General features: G+C 45.6%; 1 protein-coding gene across 2 annotated transcripts in view; it reads right to left on the bottom strand.

Annotated features, from left to right (window-relative positions):
- The window catches only part of BTBD9 (BTB (POZ) domain containing 9), a 205,307-nt gene that overhangs the window by 185,262 nt on the left and 2,838 nt on the right, over window positions 1-17,207 (bottom strand). For both annotated transcript variants that reach the window (XM_065428937.1, XM_065428938.1), the window contains exon 2: window positions 10,296-10,556. In XM_065428937.1, the coding sequence (XP_065285009.1) occupies window positions 10,296-10,537 (242 nt within the window). In that variant the 5' untranslated portion in view covers window positions 10,538-10,556. The remainder of the gene's footprint in view (window positions 1-10,295; window positions 10,557-17,207) is intronic.

Genomic DNA, 17,207 nt, shown 5'->3' on the forward strand with positions numbered 1-17,207 from the left:
AGCTATATGCGCGTGGCTCGAAGCGCGGCTCGGGACTCAGTTCAGGGAGCGGCTCAGGAGGTGCTAATGCTTGCCGAATTTCTTGGCGAACAACTTCAGCGACCGAAGCAACAGTAAACTCCTTCGGTGTCACAGTTTGCTTCGCAATCTCCTCGCGCACAATGTCTCTTATCAGTTGACGCAGCGAGGTCTCGTCTGTCACTGTGAGTACTGCGGCTCCTGCAGGCGCATCGTTAGTCAGGCGTTCGTATTGCCGACAACGCTGCTGGAGCGCCCGCTCGATTGCTGTGGCTTCCTTAATGAATTCTTCCACCGTTGTAGGCGGGTTACGCACGAGACCAGCGAATAGCTGTTCTTTGACGCCGCGCATGAGATGGCTCAGCTTCTTCGAGTCCGGCATGTTGGGATCCGCGCGACGAAACAAACGAGACATGTCCTCGGCAAACATGGAGACACTTTCATTGGGCTTCTGAATGCGCAACTCGAGAAGTCGTTGTGCATTATCTCGGCGATCAGTGCTTCCGAAGGTGTCAAGTAGCCGACGGCAAAATTCGTCCCACGTTGCCAAATGTGCCTCGCGGTTTTGGAACCACGTCCTTGCGCTACCTTCAAGAGCGAAGTACACATTAGAAAGCTTCTGGTCCGGACGCCACTGATTGACCTTAGCTACGCGTTCGTACTGGTCCAGCCAGTCTTCGGCGTCTTCGTACGTGTCACCGTGGAAGCTTGAGGGGACTAGATTGTTTTGGATAGTCACCTGTGTTGGACTTGGAATCGCCATTTCCTGAGTCATTGAGGTCGCTGACGAAGTTCGTTGCAAGAGACCGAATTCCGGGCACAGACCTTGCAGGCGGCGGCTTGCACGGTGCACAGGTGTCTCGACGCGTGGATGATGTCTGGAAGGGCTGGACGCAGGGCTACTCGCAGGAGTCGTCCCTATCATGAGGCGATGATGCGATACCCAGCACCTCCACCAGTGTCACGGCTCACTTGAGACAAGAGCGGAGAGCGTTATTTTAACCTTGACAATTAGAACAAGCGTTCAGTGTTCGCTTCTTCTTCTCTAGCACGCTCGCTTGCACACACGAGGTCGTCGTCCTTGTCGTCAGCGTGGTTGGGTACAGATGGCGTCGCGGCAATATATTATGGTATACAACTGTCTATGTTAGTACTGAACTATTTCTTTCTAGTTTCATTCTCCATGCTATACTTGGGGTTGCTTTCTCGTGTTTATTTAATCGCCGTATTTTCCGGCATTTTTACTATTTTCGTTATTCCCTATTCACCCCCTCCCCCTACGTAATGGCCTTCCCGGTCTTTGGTGTATCCAATTAAATAAATAAATAAGTAAATAAGCATCTTCACCTATCTGTTTTACAGCGCATGGTGCGTAGTGCCATTGCTAACGTACTGCAAGCTTTTAGTAAGCGATAATCCAAACACGCTGCCGTTCCCTACTGCAGTATTTTGCTTCGGTGGCATTGGGCGCTCCCTAGCAGCTCGATTTCGTCTCAGTTTCCCATCGCACTCTAAAGACACCATGCAAAGAAAAACAACAAAACGCGTCTCAGGCCGCCGGAGCACCACCAGCTCGATGCGCATCAGCGTCTCGTGCCACAATGATCCGTGCGACGCTTCGCATTAATTAGATGTCAACAATCGTTGAAGCTGTTAAATTTTTTAAATTACTTCGAATCATATGTTTTACCTATATCATATATATAGGTGCAGCGGTGGCATAGAGGTAGAACACCCACCTCGCGTGCAAGAGGTCCGTGGTTCGAATCCCGGTGCCGCGCAATTTTCCACCGGATTAAAAAGAGAAAATTTGCATGTTGATAAAATTGCTTCAACAGGCCTGGAGTGTGGCCTGATCCCGGTGACCAGAACCGGTAACACACTCCCTCACCAGAGCAGGATTGGCCACCCTGAAGCAGTACTTGGCCACAACCTCCTATATGAACACAACAATCAAACCACGGCCCTCAGTCCCCAGCAGCTGCGAAGCAACTGACCACGGCAGCGGTCAAACCTGCCACGCAGCGGAGGGTGCTGAGAACCCCTGGATTTCGACAGGCCGCCATTCGAATATGAACCTGGCAACGTTTAACGCTAGAATATTATCTAGTGAGGCGAGTCTAGCAGTGTTATTGGAGGAATTAGAGAGCAGTAAATGGGGTGTAATAGGGCTCAGTGAAGTTAGGAGGCCAAAAGAAGCATATACAGTGCTAAAAAGCGAGCACGTCCTGTGCTACCGGGCTTAGCAGAGAGACGAGAACTAGGAGTCGATTTCCTGATTAATAAGAATATAGCTGGTAACATACAGGAATTCTATAGCATTAACAAGAGGGTGGCAGGTCTTGTGAAACTTAATAAGAGGCACAAAATGAAGGTTGTACAGGTCTACGCCCCTACATCCAGTCATGATGACCAGGAAGTCGAAAGCTTCTATGATGACGTGGAATCGGCGATAGGTAGAGTGAAAACAAAACACACTTTACTGATGGGCGACTTCAATGCCAAGGTAGCAAGAAGCAAAGAACAAGAAGCAGGCTGGAAACAAGGCAGGGGGGAATATGGCATAGGCACTAGGAATAGCAGGGGAGAGTTATTAGTTGAGTTTGCAGAACAGAATAATATGCGGATAATGAATACCTTCTTCCGCAAGCGAGATAGCCGAAAGTGGACGTGGAGGAGCCCGCACGGCGAGGCTAGATATGAAATAGACTTCATACTCTGCACTCACCCTGCCATCATACAAGATGTGGACGTGCTCAGCAAGGTGCGCTGCAGTGACCATAAGATGGTAAGAACTCGAATTTGCCTAGACCTGAGGAGGGAAAGGAAGAAACTGGTACATAAGAAGCCGATCAATGAGTTAGTGGTAAGAGGGAAAATAGAATTTCAGATCAAGCTAAAAAACAGGTATTCGGTTTTAACTCAAGAAGAGGACCTTAACTTTCGAAGTTAATCAACAAGCGTAAGACAGCTGACATAAGGAAGTATACTATGGATAGAAATGAACATGCACTCAGGAACGGAGGAAGCCTAAAAGCAGTGAAGAAGAAATTAGGAATTGGCAAGAATCAGATGTATGCGTTAAGAGACAAAGCCGGCAATATCATAACTAATATGGATGAGATAGTTCAAGTGGCTGAGGAGTTCTATAGAGATTTATACAGTACCAGTGGCATCCACGACGATAATGGAAGAGAAAATAGTCTAGAGGAATTCGAAATCCCAAAGGTAACGCCGGAAGAAGTAAAGAAAGCCTTAGGAGATATGCAAAGGGGGATGGCAGCTGATGAGGATCAGGCAACAGCAGATTTGTTGAAGGATGGTGGGCAGATTTTTCTAGAGAAACTGGCCACCCTGTATATGCAATGCCACATGACCTCAAGCGTACTGGAATCTTGGAAGAACGCTAGCATAATCCTAATCCATAAAAAAAGCGGACACCAGACTTAAAAAATTATAGACCGATCAGCTTACTGTCAGTTGCCTACAAACTATTTACTAAGGTAATTGCAAATAGAATCAGGAACACCTTAGACTTCTGCCAAGCAAAAGACCAGACAGGATTCCGTAAAGGCTACTCAACAATAGATCATATTCACACTATCAATCAGGTGATAGAGACATGTGCAAAATATAACCAACCCTTATATATAGCTTTCATTGACTACGAGAAAGCGTTTGATTCTGTCGAAACCTCAGCAGTCATGGAGGCATTACGGAATCAGGCTGTAGACGAGCCGTATGTAAAAATACTGAAAGATATCTATAGCGGCTCTGAAGCCACCATAGTCCTCCATAAAGAAAGCAACAAAATCCCAATAAAGAAAGGCGTCAGGCAGGGAGATATGATCTCTCCAATGCTATTCACAGCATGTTTACAGGAGGTATTCAGAGACCTGGATTTGGAAGAATTGGGGATAAAAGTTAATGGAGAATACCTTAGTAACTTGCGATTCGCTGATGATATTGCCTTGCTTAGTAACTCAGGCGACCAATTGTAATGCATGCTTACTGACCTGGAGAGCAAAGCAGAAGAGTGGGTCTAAAAATTAGTCTCCAGAAAACTAAAGTAATGTTTAACCCTTTGAAGGTTTTTGCCGTACATGTACGGCAGCGGTTTTCTGTCTTGCAAGGTCTTTGCTATACGGGTACGGTTCCGACCCTCCGTTTGAAATTTCGCGCCATAATGACGATGTGTGCTCACCGGGAGGTACTGCCACCTCTTAGCACTTACAAGATGCGTTTGAAATTGGTGCTACCTTCTTGGGGAGATAAACAGAGCTGATTGCTAGCTTCAGCGCGTCGCTCAGACTGCGGCAACGCCCCTTTGGCGGTTTCGGTTTCGCCGCGTGATGACAACGGAGGCACGCGAAAAGTCATTTTTTTCTTTGTCGGCACTCTGTTGCAGGGCGGTGGAAGTTGATTTCTATTTTGATTGGTGCTGCTCTTAGCTCACTTATCAGCGCCGTTTGCGAGGTACTCTCGCTCCCAGTGGCAACGCACTTCATGAGAGGGTGCCTCAGACCTCTGCCTAAGGCAGCCGCACGCAGAGATGTCATGTGTGCGCCAACACAACACCTCACTCCAAGAGTACAGACACGCATTTTAGGTGTGCAGACTGCGATAAGGCGCTATGCGTAGACCTGTGTTTCAAGAAGTACCACGCTTGTAAATACTATTGAACATTTTGCAGCTCCGAGTGATGCTGACACCAAAATACTGTTCCCAATTATTTTTTCTATTTATTCCAGACTTTATACATTTTGTACATTCAAAATCCGCAATAAAGTAATTTGACCACCTGGGAAAGTTTCTTTCAAAATAATTCGACCCTCAAAGGGTTAACAGTCTCGGAACACAACAGCAATTTACAATAGGTAGCGAGGCACTGGAAGTGGTAAGGGAATACATCTACTTAGGGCAGGTAGTAACGGCGGATCTGGATCATGAGACGGAAATAATCAGAAGAATAAGAATGGGCTGGGGTGCGTTTGGCAGGCATTCTCAAGTCATGAACAGCAGGTTGCCATTATCCCTCAAGAGAAAAATGTATAACAGCTGTGTCTTACCAGTACTCACCTACGGGGCAGAAACCTGGAGGCTTACGAAAAGGGTTCTGCTTAAATTGAGGACGACACAACGAGCTATGGAAAGAAGAATTATGGGTGTAACATTAAGAAATACGAAAAGAGCAGATTGGGTGAGGAAACAAACGCGAGTTAATGACATCTTAGTTGAAATCAAGAAAAAGAAATGGGCATGGGCAGGACATGTAATGAGGAGGGAAGATAACCGATGGTCATTAAGGGTTACGGATTGGATTCCAAGGGAAGGGAAGCGTAGCAGGGGGCAGCAGAAAGTTAGGTGGGCAGATGAGATTAAGAAGTTTGCAAGGACGACATGGCCACAATTAGTACATGACCGGGGCTGTTGGAGAAGTATGGGAGAGACCTTTGCCCTGCAGTGGGCGTAACCAGGCTGATCATGATGATGTGTTTTTCCAGTTAGTATGTGTTTTATTTTTTTGCATTTTTTTCCCAAAACGTACGAATGAGGTTTTACTGTATTAGGTGCAGAGCAAGAGATAAAGAAAGGGCTAGCATTGAGCTTCAAGAGATAGCTGTGAGAGTCCAGTAGGTGCATTACAGTAAAAGCTCGTTAATTCACAAATCATTAATTTGAAATTTCAGCTAATTTGAAGTAGCCGCCGCGGTCTGTCCAACAATGTATTGAAAGCAATATGTAATGCATCCCGATAATTCACACTGAAGTCCGCACAGCCACCGGTAATTCAAACTCGGTGCCATAGTGGATGGGGAGAGTGCTAGTGCACGGGCGCACATTGGCAACGCCGGTGTTGCTGCATGGGCCTATGCCACTTTGCTCTTTCCATCTGCGGCCCTTTGTTTAGGCCTAAGTGGGGAGAGACGCTTTTGCGTCGTGCCAGGCAGGACGAACACCTATGTTGCAGGTTGGTTCTGTCCTACCCTCAAGACTTTCAAGATAAAAACGTGCCAGGCAGGAAGGACGCCTATGTTGTAGGTCGGTTCTGTCCTACTTTAAGACCTTCAAGATAAAAGGTGGATGCAGCACTGCGTGTTTCTTCTTTTTCTTTCTTTTTTCATGCTACCTCCTGGAGGCTACGCTGTTTCTCTATGAGATGTTCTGTTGAGAAGCGGCACCAGATAATGCCTAAAACATGGTGGCCGTGATGTTTATCTCCACTTGCAGTACCAAAAAGTATAGCCTATGGGATTCATGGCTGTTACTTAAAGGAAAGCAGTGCTGGGATATGTGTCTGGACAGCACCTATATATATATATATATATATATATATATATATATATATATATATATATATATATATATATATATATATATATAGTGTAACTCGGCAGCGTGCAGCTACAAGAGTACAACGAATACCAATGTCACAGCAGGTTGTGGTGCATTTCACAAGTGCATTTTAGAGCGTAGCTTTTGGCGGCGCCAAGGCGCATCTATAATCTGACATTTTTGGTGCCTGTCACTTGCAGCCAGTCTCGCAAGGCTGCTTGTGCTGCGCAAGCTGAAATGCCGTTGCCTCTAGTTCAGAGCATGCGCACAACAATTCTCAGCCCGCGCAACACTTTGAACGGCTGTCTACGACTGTCGGCAAAGCGGCACCTGTTATTCCGGCAGCAATTATATGGACACTCCAGGCACATTGCTGCTGTCGGCGTCACCGTGAGGTTCCGCCTAAGGGCGATAAAATCATCGCTTTGCGCCATATGCTGTGTGTGCTAGTGAAAGCTTGTGAAGGTGAGCTGGCGAACGCGGCTCAAACTCGCGTGCGCAAGCGAGGAAGGTGGGGCAGAAGCGTGCCCTCTGTGGTCAAGCACGAGGCATGGGGCTGAGGCGAGGGAAGGAGGGGACATTTTTCTCAGATGGCTGCTCCTAACAGCATGTCCGCGCAGACGCCGTATCTTGAAAGCGATCTGCGCTGTGGCCAAAGTGCACACCCTTGCGGACCTCATCTTCAAAGCGATCTGTGATGTTTGCAGAAAGAGCGTAGTGTCAGTAGCTTTGTATGCGCTGTGCTCCCTACGTTTCGTTCGTGTTGAAGAGAGACATGTACGAGGGTAAATTCTCCTGCTGGTGATGCCGCAATTCCTCACTCCAACGTTTTTCAGCGAGGTTCCGCGGTCATCGAGCAAGATGTGTTGATATTTACCCGTGTGCGCTTGCCACCGTGGTTGTTAATCTAGTTAGCAAGCAAATGTTTACAAGTTTATACAGCTGATAAAACTACTAGCCTTATCTCGCATAGCTATCTACTAATTTTCTATCACAATCGATGCTTCGCCTCTTGGACGAAAGTGCAACATTTTTTTCTCCGTGCCGTGCATTGTGGGTTGGTGCAGTCGGTGCGAAGAACATGCAGATGGAGCTAGAGCCATCTCAATGATGCGCACGTCGGACAACATTGGCCGCATCCAGTTACATTGGCTGCGCCAGTGCTTCGAACTACAGACGATGTTCGTGCCAACGTGACATAGCGTGTGTGCACACGCACTCACACTACATCGGACTATATTATATACGTGCCTTAACCGAGCAATTTTTTTTCTTACTTTTATTAGTTCGAATGTTGTATAATTCAAATTTTTGTAGCATCCCAGTGGAATTCGAATTAGTGAGCTTTTACTGTAGCTTCTTGCTTGTGCAAGCGATATGAGCGCCATGCACATTATGCGGAAAGTGGGCGGTTTTGCATATTTGCGTAAACCTCCCTGCATCCGTGCAACAAAAACCATCTTCACACCAACTAGCTCTCAAGTCTGCAGTCGTGTGCCAAATATGACCTGACATAAAAAGGTACTGACTCTAATAGAATGTTCAGAGGTGCAGAGTCTGCATACAGTCTCCACCTCCTCAAACGTTTTTTGTGGCGCAAAGCACCGAGAGAATGGCGACGTTTTCTCCACGTGTTTTATGAGAGAAACCTCAACGAGTATAGTGAAGCTGAAGATGATTATTGTGCCAAGGAGGAATACACACCACCTTCAGACAATCAGCAAATATCTTTGGATAAGAGTACTGAAGAGGAAAGTGACCTAGAAAAGAAAAACGGCTCTTGAGGCAATCACCCACATGATGTCGGCTGAAGGCTGTACAGGGTGCAGGAGCTTCCTCTGTGTGGCGAGATGTAGTCGCCGACTGATACAACCACAATGTGGGTAAAGGCTCATGACTGCCAAAGGCTGATAGTGCAATACCATTGCATACCTGCCAACCTTTATCATTTTATTGCAAAATGCCCCATTTTTTTTGGAGCTTGCTTACGATTGCTGTATTCATGCCAATATTTTTTTTTTTTCAATTGTATCTAGTCTAGGACAAAGCTGATTTGAAATTAATACAAATACAGTAGCTGAGTGATCTCATAACCTGATTTTTTAAATTTCTAGACCTGTTGGTTACATGGACCTAGCAGTGCAGCAGCAACAAAATCTCATAGGAATAATGTCTCTCAGCAAATTAAATTTTAGCTGCCATTATATCAATGCTTTGTGAAAAAACTTCATAAACACTCCTTTGTGTCAGTGACACAGGTAATTTACGCCGGGACAATACAACAGAGTACGTGTTTACAGTGCCCCTACAAAATGAAGCCCACAAATCTTTGTTAAACAAACAACATCTGGAGCAGTGAAATAATTTCTAGTGTTTTTCAACACCTTTTAGTATTTTCTGGCTGATACTGCAGTATCTTTAAAATCTGGAGTTTAGTAGCTCTGCTATTGGCAGTGCGTCGCAAAATGACCGAAATAATATGTGATGATGTATGGGATTTATTAGATCAAGGTCCAGGTATGGCAAAAGGGTGCCAAGAAGGTAATCAAGAGTTTTCATTGGAGCAATGACTTTTGATGAGTAAAGTAAAACCTCATTAAACCGTACCCACTAAAACAGCAGTTTCGTTTTAAAAGTAGTGATGACAAATCCCCGACTAGGCAGCCATTGAACATAATGCGTTTTGTATCCGCATAAACTGTACCAGCTTACTGCGTATGTATCGGTTAACACGTAGTGTTTCCACTTTCTGTAGCAAAATCATGGCGGTGCGTCGTCCCATAGAGTTGCTATACTGACTATGTGGCGTCCCCATCGGGTGGCCCGGCAGAACAACAAGCCTCAGAGATCAGAACGGCCTCCAAGTGCTGTTCTCTATGCACCCTGTACGTTTGCGCGTCAAGCCACATCAACATCATTATCATTCTGGTGCCGTGCCAGACAGAGTTGTAGCATCGTGCAAGCTACAACTCACATCATGCCGAAGCAAAAAACACCGGTTGCTGAGAATAGAAGAAAAATTGGACATTGTTCATGCTATTGAATGTGGCACGAAGAAGTCGGCACTGGCACACGACGTGACACTAAGCTCAGCGTTACTGCTGCTGCGACCACGAAAAGAGGTCTGCTACGTGGTTCGAGTGTTCGCCATCGTTGCCTCTGTTGCTGCCAAAGTGTCGCCTAACGAAAGCGATGAGGACGACACGGAAAGCGACAGCATGGGTGATTCAGGCCCGACAGTGGCAGAAGCTGCACATTACATCAGCCATTACATGCAATCATCGCGACAATAACGGCACCATGTGACTACTGTACTGCTACCGCACCCGTGCACGGATAATATGAAATACTAACGGGGAATCTGCCATGCGAGTGTTTGCCGAGAAGGGTATGGCTGAAAAGCTGGCTCGCAGCTTCAGTAAGTTTGCAGCTGTTGTCGTCGCTGCTAGCACGCCGCGGCATCAAATGAAAATAACACTTTTGTCGTGCAAAGTGAATAAATACTGCATGCTTCTGTCCTTTCATCGCACTCTCTCCGAGTTCCATTTTTGACAGGCAAGTGGGCGATGTCATGCTATTTCAGTTAAGCAGTACTACTGTTAATTACGTACTTTTTCCGAGCTCCAGCCAACTACGGTTTAACAAGGTTTCACTGTATATGTAACATGGCTGTATAGAGGCCTAAAAACGGTCGCTGTAAAGTGAATAAAAGATACATTTATTAAACTTATGACAATGGTTAGTGAGGTGTGCTATGAAAAGCATTATGATACAGAAGGATGGCCCAAAACGTGTCAGTGCCAGTAAGACTACCACCTCACCGAGACCCTGTAATGCAAGGGCTGGGAGGTTCGTGCTCCAGAAAATGCAACCATAACAGCAGCAGACTAACGGGAGTATGTATTACTGATTTCTTGGCCCCCAACGAAGGCATTGCTCACCGGAAGTAACTGCTGCAGGAAGCCAGCACAAGCCGGTGCGCGGGCAGCCGGACATCCTCCACAACCAGGGTGACATCGCTGTACTCGGGCTGCAGGCAGAGGCGGCCAATGTGCTCGGCGAGCCAGCCCACGTGGTTGAGTTCGCCGTAGGTAGCCGGCTCGGTGGTCTCCTCGGCAGGACTGCAAGGGCGGCCCAGGGGTGCAGGCAGACCCCCGATGTCCGGGCAATGGCTGTCCCCCATCTCACCACAGCATCCGATTCTAAGGGAGCAAGGACCGAAAATGAGCACAGCACCTCTTCACGACTGTCATGCAAAGTGCTGGATCTTAAGACAAAGTTTAAGATCATAACTACTATCAAAATACACAGGAAATGAGAAATTGTGTTTTCTTGGCAGCCACTGCACCAATTTTGATGATGCTTGTTGCATTTAAGAGAAACAATATATAGTGGAGGTGCAGCGGTGGCGTAGAGGTAGAACACCCGCCTCGCGTGCAAGAGGTCCGTGGTTCGAATCCCGGTGCCGGCAATTTTCCACCGGAATAAAAAAAAATCCACGTGTGATAAAATTGCATAAACAGGCCTGGAGTGTGGCCTGATCCCGGTGACCCGAACCGGTAACGCACTCCCCACCAGAGCAGGATTGGCCACCCTGGTGCAGTACTTGGCCACAACCTCCTATATGAACACAACAATCAAACCACGGCCCTCAGTCTCCAGCAGCTGCGAAGCAACTGAGCACGGCGGCGGTCAAACCTGCGACGCAGCAGAGGGTGCTAAGAATCACTGGCTCCGGACAGGCCACCATTGGAATATGAACCTGGCAACGTTTAACGCTAGAATGTTATCTAGTGAGGCGAGTCTAGCAGTGCTATCGGAGGAATTAGAGGGCAGTAAATGGGATATAATAGGGCTCAGTGAAGTTAGGAGGCCAAAAGAAGCATATACAGTGCTAAAAAGCGGGCACGTCCTGTGCTACCGGGGCTTAGCGGAGAGAAGAGAACTAGGCGTCGGATTCCTGACTAATAAGAATATAGCTGGTAACATACAGGAATTCTACAGCACTAACGAGAGGGTGGCAGGTCTTGTTGTGAAAATTAATAAGAGGTACAAAATGACGATTGTACAGGTGTACGCCCCTACATCCAGTCATGATGACCAGGAAGTCGAAAGCTTCTATGAAGACGTGGAATCGGCGATGGGTAGAGTGAAAACTAAATACACTATACTAATGGGCGACTTTAATGCCAAGGTAGGCAAGAAGCAGGCTGGAGACAAGGCAGTGGAGGAATATGGCATAGGCACTAGGAATATCAGGGGAAAGTTATTAGTAGCGTTTGCGGAACAGAATAATATGAGGATAATGAATACCTTCTTCCGCAAGCAGGATAGCCGAAAGTGGATGTGGAGGAGCCCGAACGGCAAGACTAGAAATGAAATAGACTTCATACTCTGTGCTAACCCTGGCATCATACAAGATGTGGACGTGCTCGGCAAGGTGCGCTGCAGTGACCACAGGATGGTAAGAACTCGAATAAGCCTAGACCTGAGAAGGGAACGGAAGAAACTGGTACATAAGAAGCCGATCAATGAGTTAGCGGTAAGAGGGAAAATAGAGGAATTCCAGATCAAGCTACAGAACAGGTATTCGGCTTTAACTCGGGAAGAGGACCTTAGCGTTGAAGCAACGAACGACAATCTTGTGGGAATCATTAAGGAGTGTGCAATGGAAGTCGCTGGTAACTCCGTTAGGCAGGATACCAGTAAACTACCGCAGGAGACGAAAGATCTGATCAAGAAACGCCAATGTATGAAAGCCTCTAACCCTACAGCTAGAATAGAACTGGCAGAACTTTCGAAGTTAATCAACAAGCGTAAGACAGCTGACATAAGGAAGTATAATATGGATAGAATTGAACATGCTCTCAGGAACGGAGGAAGCCTGAAAACAGTGAAGAAACTAGGAATTGGCAAGAATCAGATGTATGCGTTAAGAGACAAAGCCAGCAATATCATTACTAATATGGATGAGATAGTCCAAGTGGCTGAGGAGTTCGGCAGAGATTTATACAGTACCAGTGGCACCCACGATGACAACGGAAGAGAAAATAGTCTAGAGGAATTCGAAATCCCACAGGTAACGCCGGAAGAAGTAAAGAAAACTTTGGGAGATATGCAAAGGGGGAAGGCAGCTGGGGAGGATCAGGTAACAGCAGATTTGTTGAAGGATGGTGGGTAAATTGTTTTAGAGAAACTGGCCACCCTGTATACGCAATGCCTCATAACGTCGAGCGTACCGGAATCTTGGAAAAACGCTAACATAATCCTAATCCATAAGAAAGGGGACGCCAAAGACTTGAAAAGCTATAGACTGATCAGCTTACTGTCCGTTGCCTACAAACTATTTACTAAGCTAATCGCAAATAGAATCAGGAACACCTTAGACTTCTGCCAAGCAAAAGATCAGACAGGATTCCGTAAAGGCTACTCAACAATAGATCATATTCACACTATCAATCAGGTGATAGAGACATGTGCAAAATATAACCAACCCTTATATATAGCTTTCATTGACTACGAGAAAGCGTTTGATTCTGTCGAAACCTCAGCAGTCATGGAGGCATTACGGAATCAGGCTGTAGACGAGCCGTATGTAAAAATACTGAAAGATATCTATAGCGGCTCCACAGCCACCGTAGTCCTCCATAAAGAAAGCAACAAAATCCCAATAAAGAAAGGCATCAGGCAGGGAGATACGATCTCTCCAATGCTATTCACAGCGTGTTTACAGGAGGTATTCAGAGACCTGGTTTGGGAAGAAATGGGGATAAAAGTTAATGGAGAATACCCTAGTAACTTGCGATTCGCTGATGATATTGCCTTGTTTAGTAACTCAGGGAACCAACTGCAATGCATGCTCACTGACCTGGAGAGGCAAAGCAGAGGAGTGGGTCTAAAAATTAATCTACAGAAAACTAAAGTAATGTTTAACAGTCTCGGAAGAGAACAGCAATTTACAATAGGCAGCGAGGCACTGGAAGTCGTAAGGGAATACATCTACTTAGGGCAGGTAGTCACTGCGGATCCGGATCATGAGAAGGAAATAATCAAAAGAATCAGAATGGGCTGGGGTGCGTTTGGCCGGCATGCTCAGATCATGAACAGCAGGTTTCCATTATCCCTCAAGAGAAAAGTGTATAATAGCTCTGTCATACCAGTACTCACCTATGGGGCAGAAACCTAAAGGCTTACGAAAAGGGTTCTACTCAAATTGAGGACGACGCAACGAGCTATGGAAAGAAGAATGATAGGTGTAACGTTAAGGGATAAGAAAAGAGCAGATTGGGTGAGGGAACAAACGCGAGTTTATGACATCTTAGTTGAAATCAAGAAAAAGAAATGGGCATGGGCAGGACATGTAATGAGGAGAGAAGATAACCGATGGTCATTAACGGTTACGGACTGGATTCCAAGGGAAGCGTAGCAGAGGGCGGCAGAAAGTTAGGTGGGCGGATGAGATTAAGAAGTTTGCAGGGATGGCATGGCCACAATTAGTACATGACCGGGGTTGTTGGAGAAATATGGGAGAGGCCTTTGCCCTGCAGTGGGCGTAACCAGGCTGATGACGATGATGATGAATATAGAGTGACTGTCTAGGAAGCAAATTTTTTTATTTAAGCTGTTACTTTTTAAGGAATACTTAACAAAAAATTAAAATCAACAACTCAACTATCTAGTACACGTCTTTGTAAATCAGGAATAAAAAAAAAACGATATCACTATTTTTTAAACTGTGTCTAATAATACACCTCAAGAAGACAAAATTTATGTATTATACACTGCTCTGAAACAAACGGCTTATTTGCAGGCAGGACTTGTGGAAAACTTTGAACTTTGAGTAAGCTCATATGTAGCACTTGTACTCTTAAGATGCAGAACTCTGCTTTTGGTGCAGAAATACAAACCAGTAAACTTTGTGCCCCAGATTTTTTTTTTTAGGTTGAGCATTTTCAGCAATTTTTGTTGACATTTGATGTGCCAAATCAAAATTTCATCTGAATCAGTTCAGCGACTGTACAACACGAGGACTTCCACATTTTTAAGTGTGCTCTAATAAAGAAATTGAAAACCAGGACACACGGAAACAAATACCACAGACAAGTGCTGACTGCCAACTGGAAGTTTATTTGAAATTCACCAGCCGTTTATACCTTTTTCAGCATAGCCATGCGTACACCAGTCACAAAAACATCTGCACCTCTGATCTGCACATGTGACGTTGCTGATTTACAGATGTTTTTGCAATGGTGTACACATGCCTATGCTGAAAAAGGTATAAACGGCTGGTGAATTTCAAATAATCTTCCAGTTGGCATTCACTGCTTCTCTGTGGTCTAATCAATACATTGTTGCGCCAACAAAGGAAAAATAAAGACTTGGGAGGGAGAGTACAAAACGACAGATTGAGTGCTGAACTTCAACTGATTTTATTCTTATAGCAGGGCAGGGAGAATGAACAAATGCGCATGCGTACATTAGTGCTGCCTAGTGCGATTACAGGGACGTTTTTAACAGTTGCAACTCGTTTTCAAACAGAAAAACAGATGTATCACTAATACAACGTGTGTCTCTCTCTTTTATGTGATATGCCTACAAAAGTTCTCTTGCTAATGTAACACCACTCCTGCCAAGTATCTTTATCTCACGCAGTAGTGGCTGGCATCTGCCTTCCAGGCAAACCATGCACAGGTAAATGCCCAATACCTTTGTTGATTACAGACAATTCATGTTCCCGGGCCCGGTCATTAACACATCTCACCATTTGTCCAATGTAGGATTTCCCACATTTCAGCGGTATCTCGTATATAAAGCCCGTCGCACATTTCACGCACTGTCTAGTAGTGTGCTTTTTCTGGCATCCTGACTTTTTGTCAACGCGGTTTATGTGCGGACACAGTCCAGCCAACTTACGTGGTGCCGAGAAAACAACTGGCACACCAAACCTAGTAGCGACTTTCTTCAAGTTGTGGGAAAGCCTGCGTACCACTGCGGGTTTACCTCGTTTTTGGTCGGGCCTAGGCGTATGCCTTTTTCCCTTCACCTTCTGGAGCAATGTTTTTGACACTGCCCCAATGACCGAGCTCGGGTAGCCGGCGGTGTGTAGCCTCACCAATTCAAAGTGTGGCTGTTCCTAACTAACTTTGAGTGCGCCGAATCGTACGGTAGCAATTCCTTCGGGGCACGTGGGTTATACTGGCAACGTTTATTCTTCCTGGCCTGTTCTAAGAATAAAATCAGTTGAAGTTCAGTGCTCAATATACTCTCCCTCCCAAGTCTCTATTTTTCCTTTTTTGCAAACAACAATGTATTCATTAGACCCTAACCAACTCGCCCAGCAATAAGTTCTACTCTTCTCTGTGGTATTTGTTTCCTTGTGTCCTTGTTTTCTTTGCGCTGTTCAACCTCAGTTCTTCATAATTACAGTTCAGAGCCTCGATTGCTTGAGAGCTTCACAAATAGTTAACAACAGCATCTTTTATATGAGCCATTCAATATGTGTGATAAGCGTAGCATGGCTTTGGACATGATAATGCAGGTTGAAAATGGAGGTGGCGGTCATGTGGTATCACAAACCACTACACAGTGTACCCAATGAGGTGGCTAAAGGCCACACAATGACTGTGTCACCAAAAGCTGCTAGTGGCTTTTCCATTTTCGCAGGGTGAGACACTCCTGTTCTCTGGGCATTAGCTGAACAGACTTGGCTATCGGCAGCATGGCCGTGGCGAACGTGTTATGGGGTCTGGTACCAGGTCATTGAGAAATGTGCAGTGTACAATCAACCTCTTTTTAGGGCTTTCATAGATTATAAAAAAGCTGTTCAATTCAGTAGACACCAGTAGTAATGGAGACACTGCACAGTCACAAAGTACAGGAAGCATACATGAATATTTTGGCAAACATTTACAAACATTCCTCAGCTACCGTAAGTATTTACAGGAAAATGTGGAGGCAACTCCACTTGCAACTGATGGCTGAAAACATCAGCTAACAAAGTGTAAGGGTAGGGCTAAATATCAATATGGAGAAGACAAAGGTAATGTTCAGTGGCCTGGTGAGACAACAAGCATTTGTGAGGGGAAGTCAGCCCCTAGAATCTGTGCAAGGGTATGCTTAAAGAAGTCAGGGCGGCACAACGTGTGGCCTGCAAGCCGAGCAGCTCATGGCCAAATGCATTACAAGATGTGGTGGGGATCGCAATAAGTGCAATGATGCTAAACATAGAGCACCTTTCCACTAACAAAACAGGCAACATTTCCCGCTAAAGTGCAGCCCATACGGCTCCTAAATAAGTTGGCTTTGGCACTAGCTGGTTTTAAGTTGTGGAGTGATGACCTAAGCCAATTAGTCACAGGGGACCCTAATCATAGGAACGAAATTTACAGAAGAATAAAAATGGGTCAAAGTACATACGGCAGGTACCAGTACCAAATCATGACCAGCAGCTTATCACTATACTTGAAAATGGTTCAGTTATTGCATTCTACTGGTACTACATCACCATCGGCTTATTTTATGTCCACTGCAGGACAAAGAATGTTAGGCGTAACGTTAAGAGACAGGAAGAGAGCAGTGTGGATCAGAGAGCAAACAGGGACAGCCGATATTCTAATTGACATTAAGAGAAAGAAATGGAGCTGAGCAGGTCACGTAATGCGTAGGTTAGGTAACCAGTACTAACATATGGGGCAAAAAACTGGAGGTTAACAAAGAAGCTTCAAAAGTTTAGGGTCATGCAATGACCGATGAAGCCAACAATGTTAGGCATAACATTAAGAGGCTGGAAGACAGCGGTGCAGATCAGAGAGCAAACGGCGACAGCCAAAATGCTAGTTGGCATTAAGAGGAAA

The sequence above is a fragment of the Dermacentor albipictus genome, unplaced genomic scaffold (genome assembly GCF_038994185.2).
Source record: "Dermacentor albipictus isolate Rhodes 1998 colony unplaced genomic scaffold, USDA_Dalb.pri_finalv2 scaffold_16, whole genome shotgun sequence".
NCBI lineage: Eukaryota > Metazoa > Arthropoda > Arachnida > Ixodida > Ixodidae > Dermacentor > Dermacentor albipictus.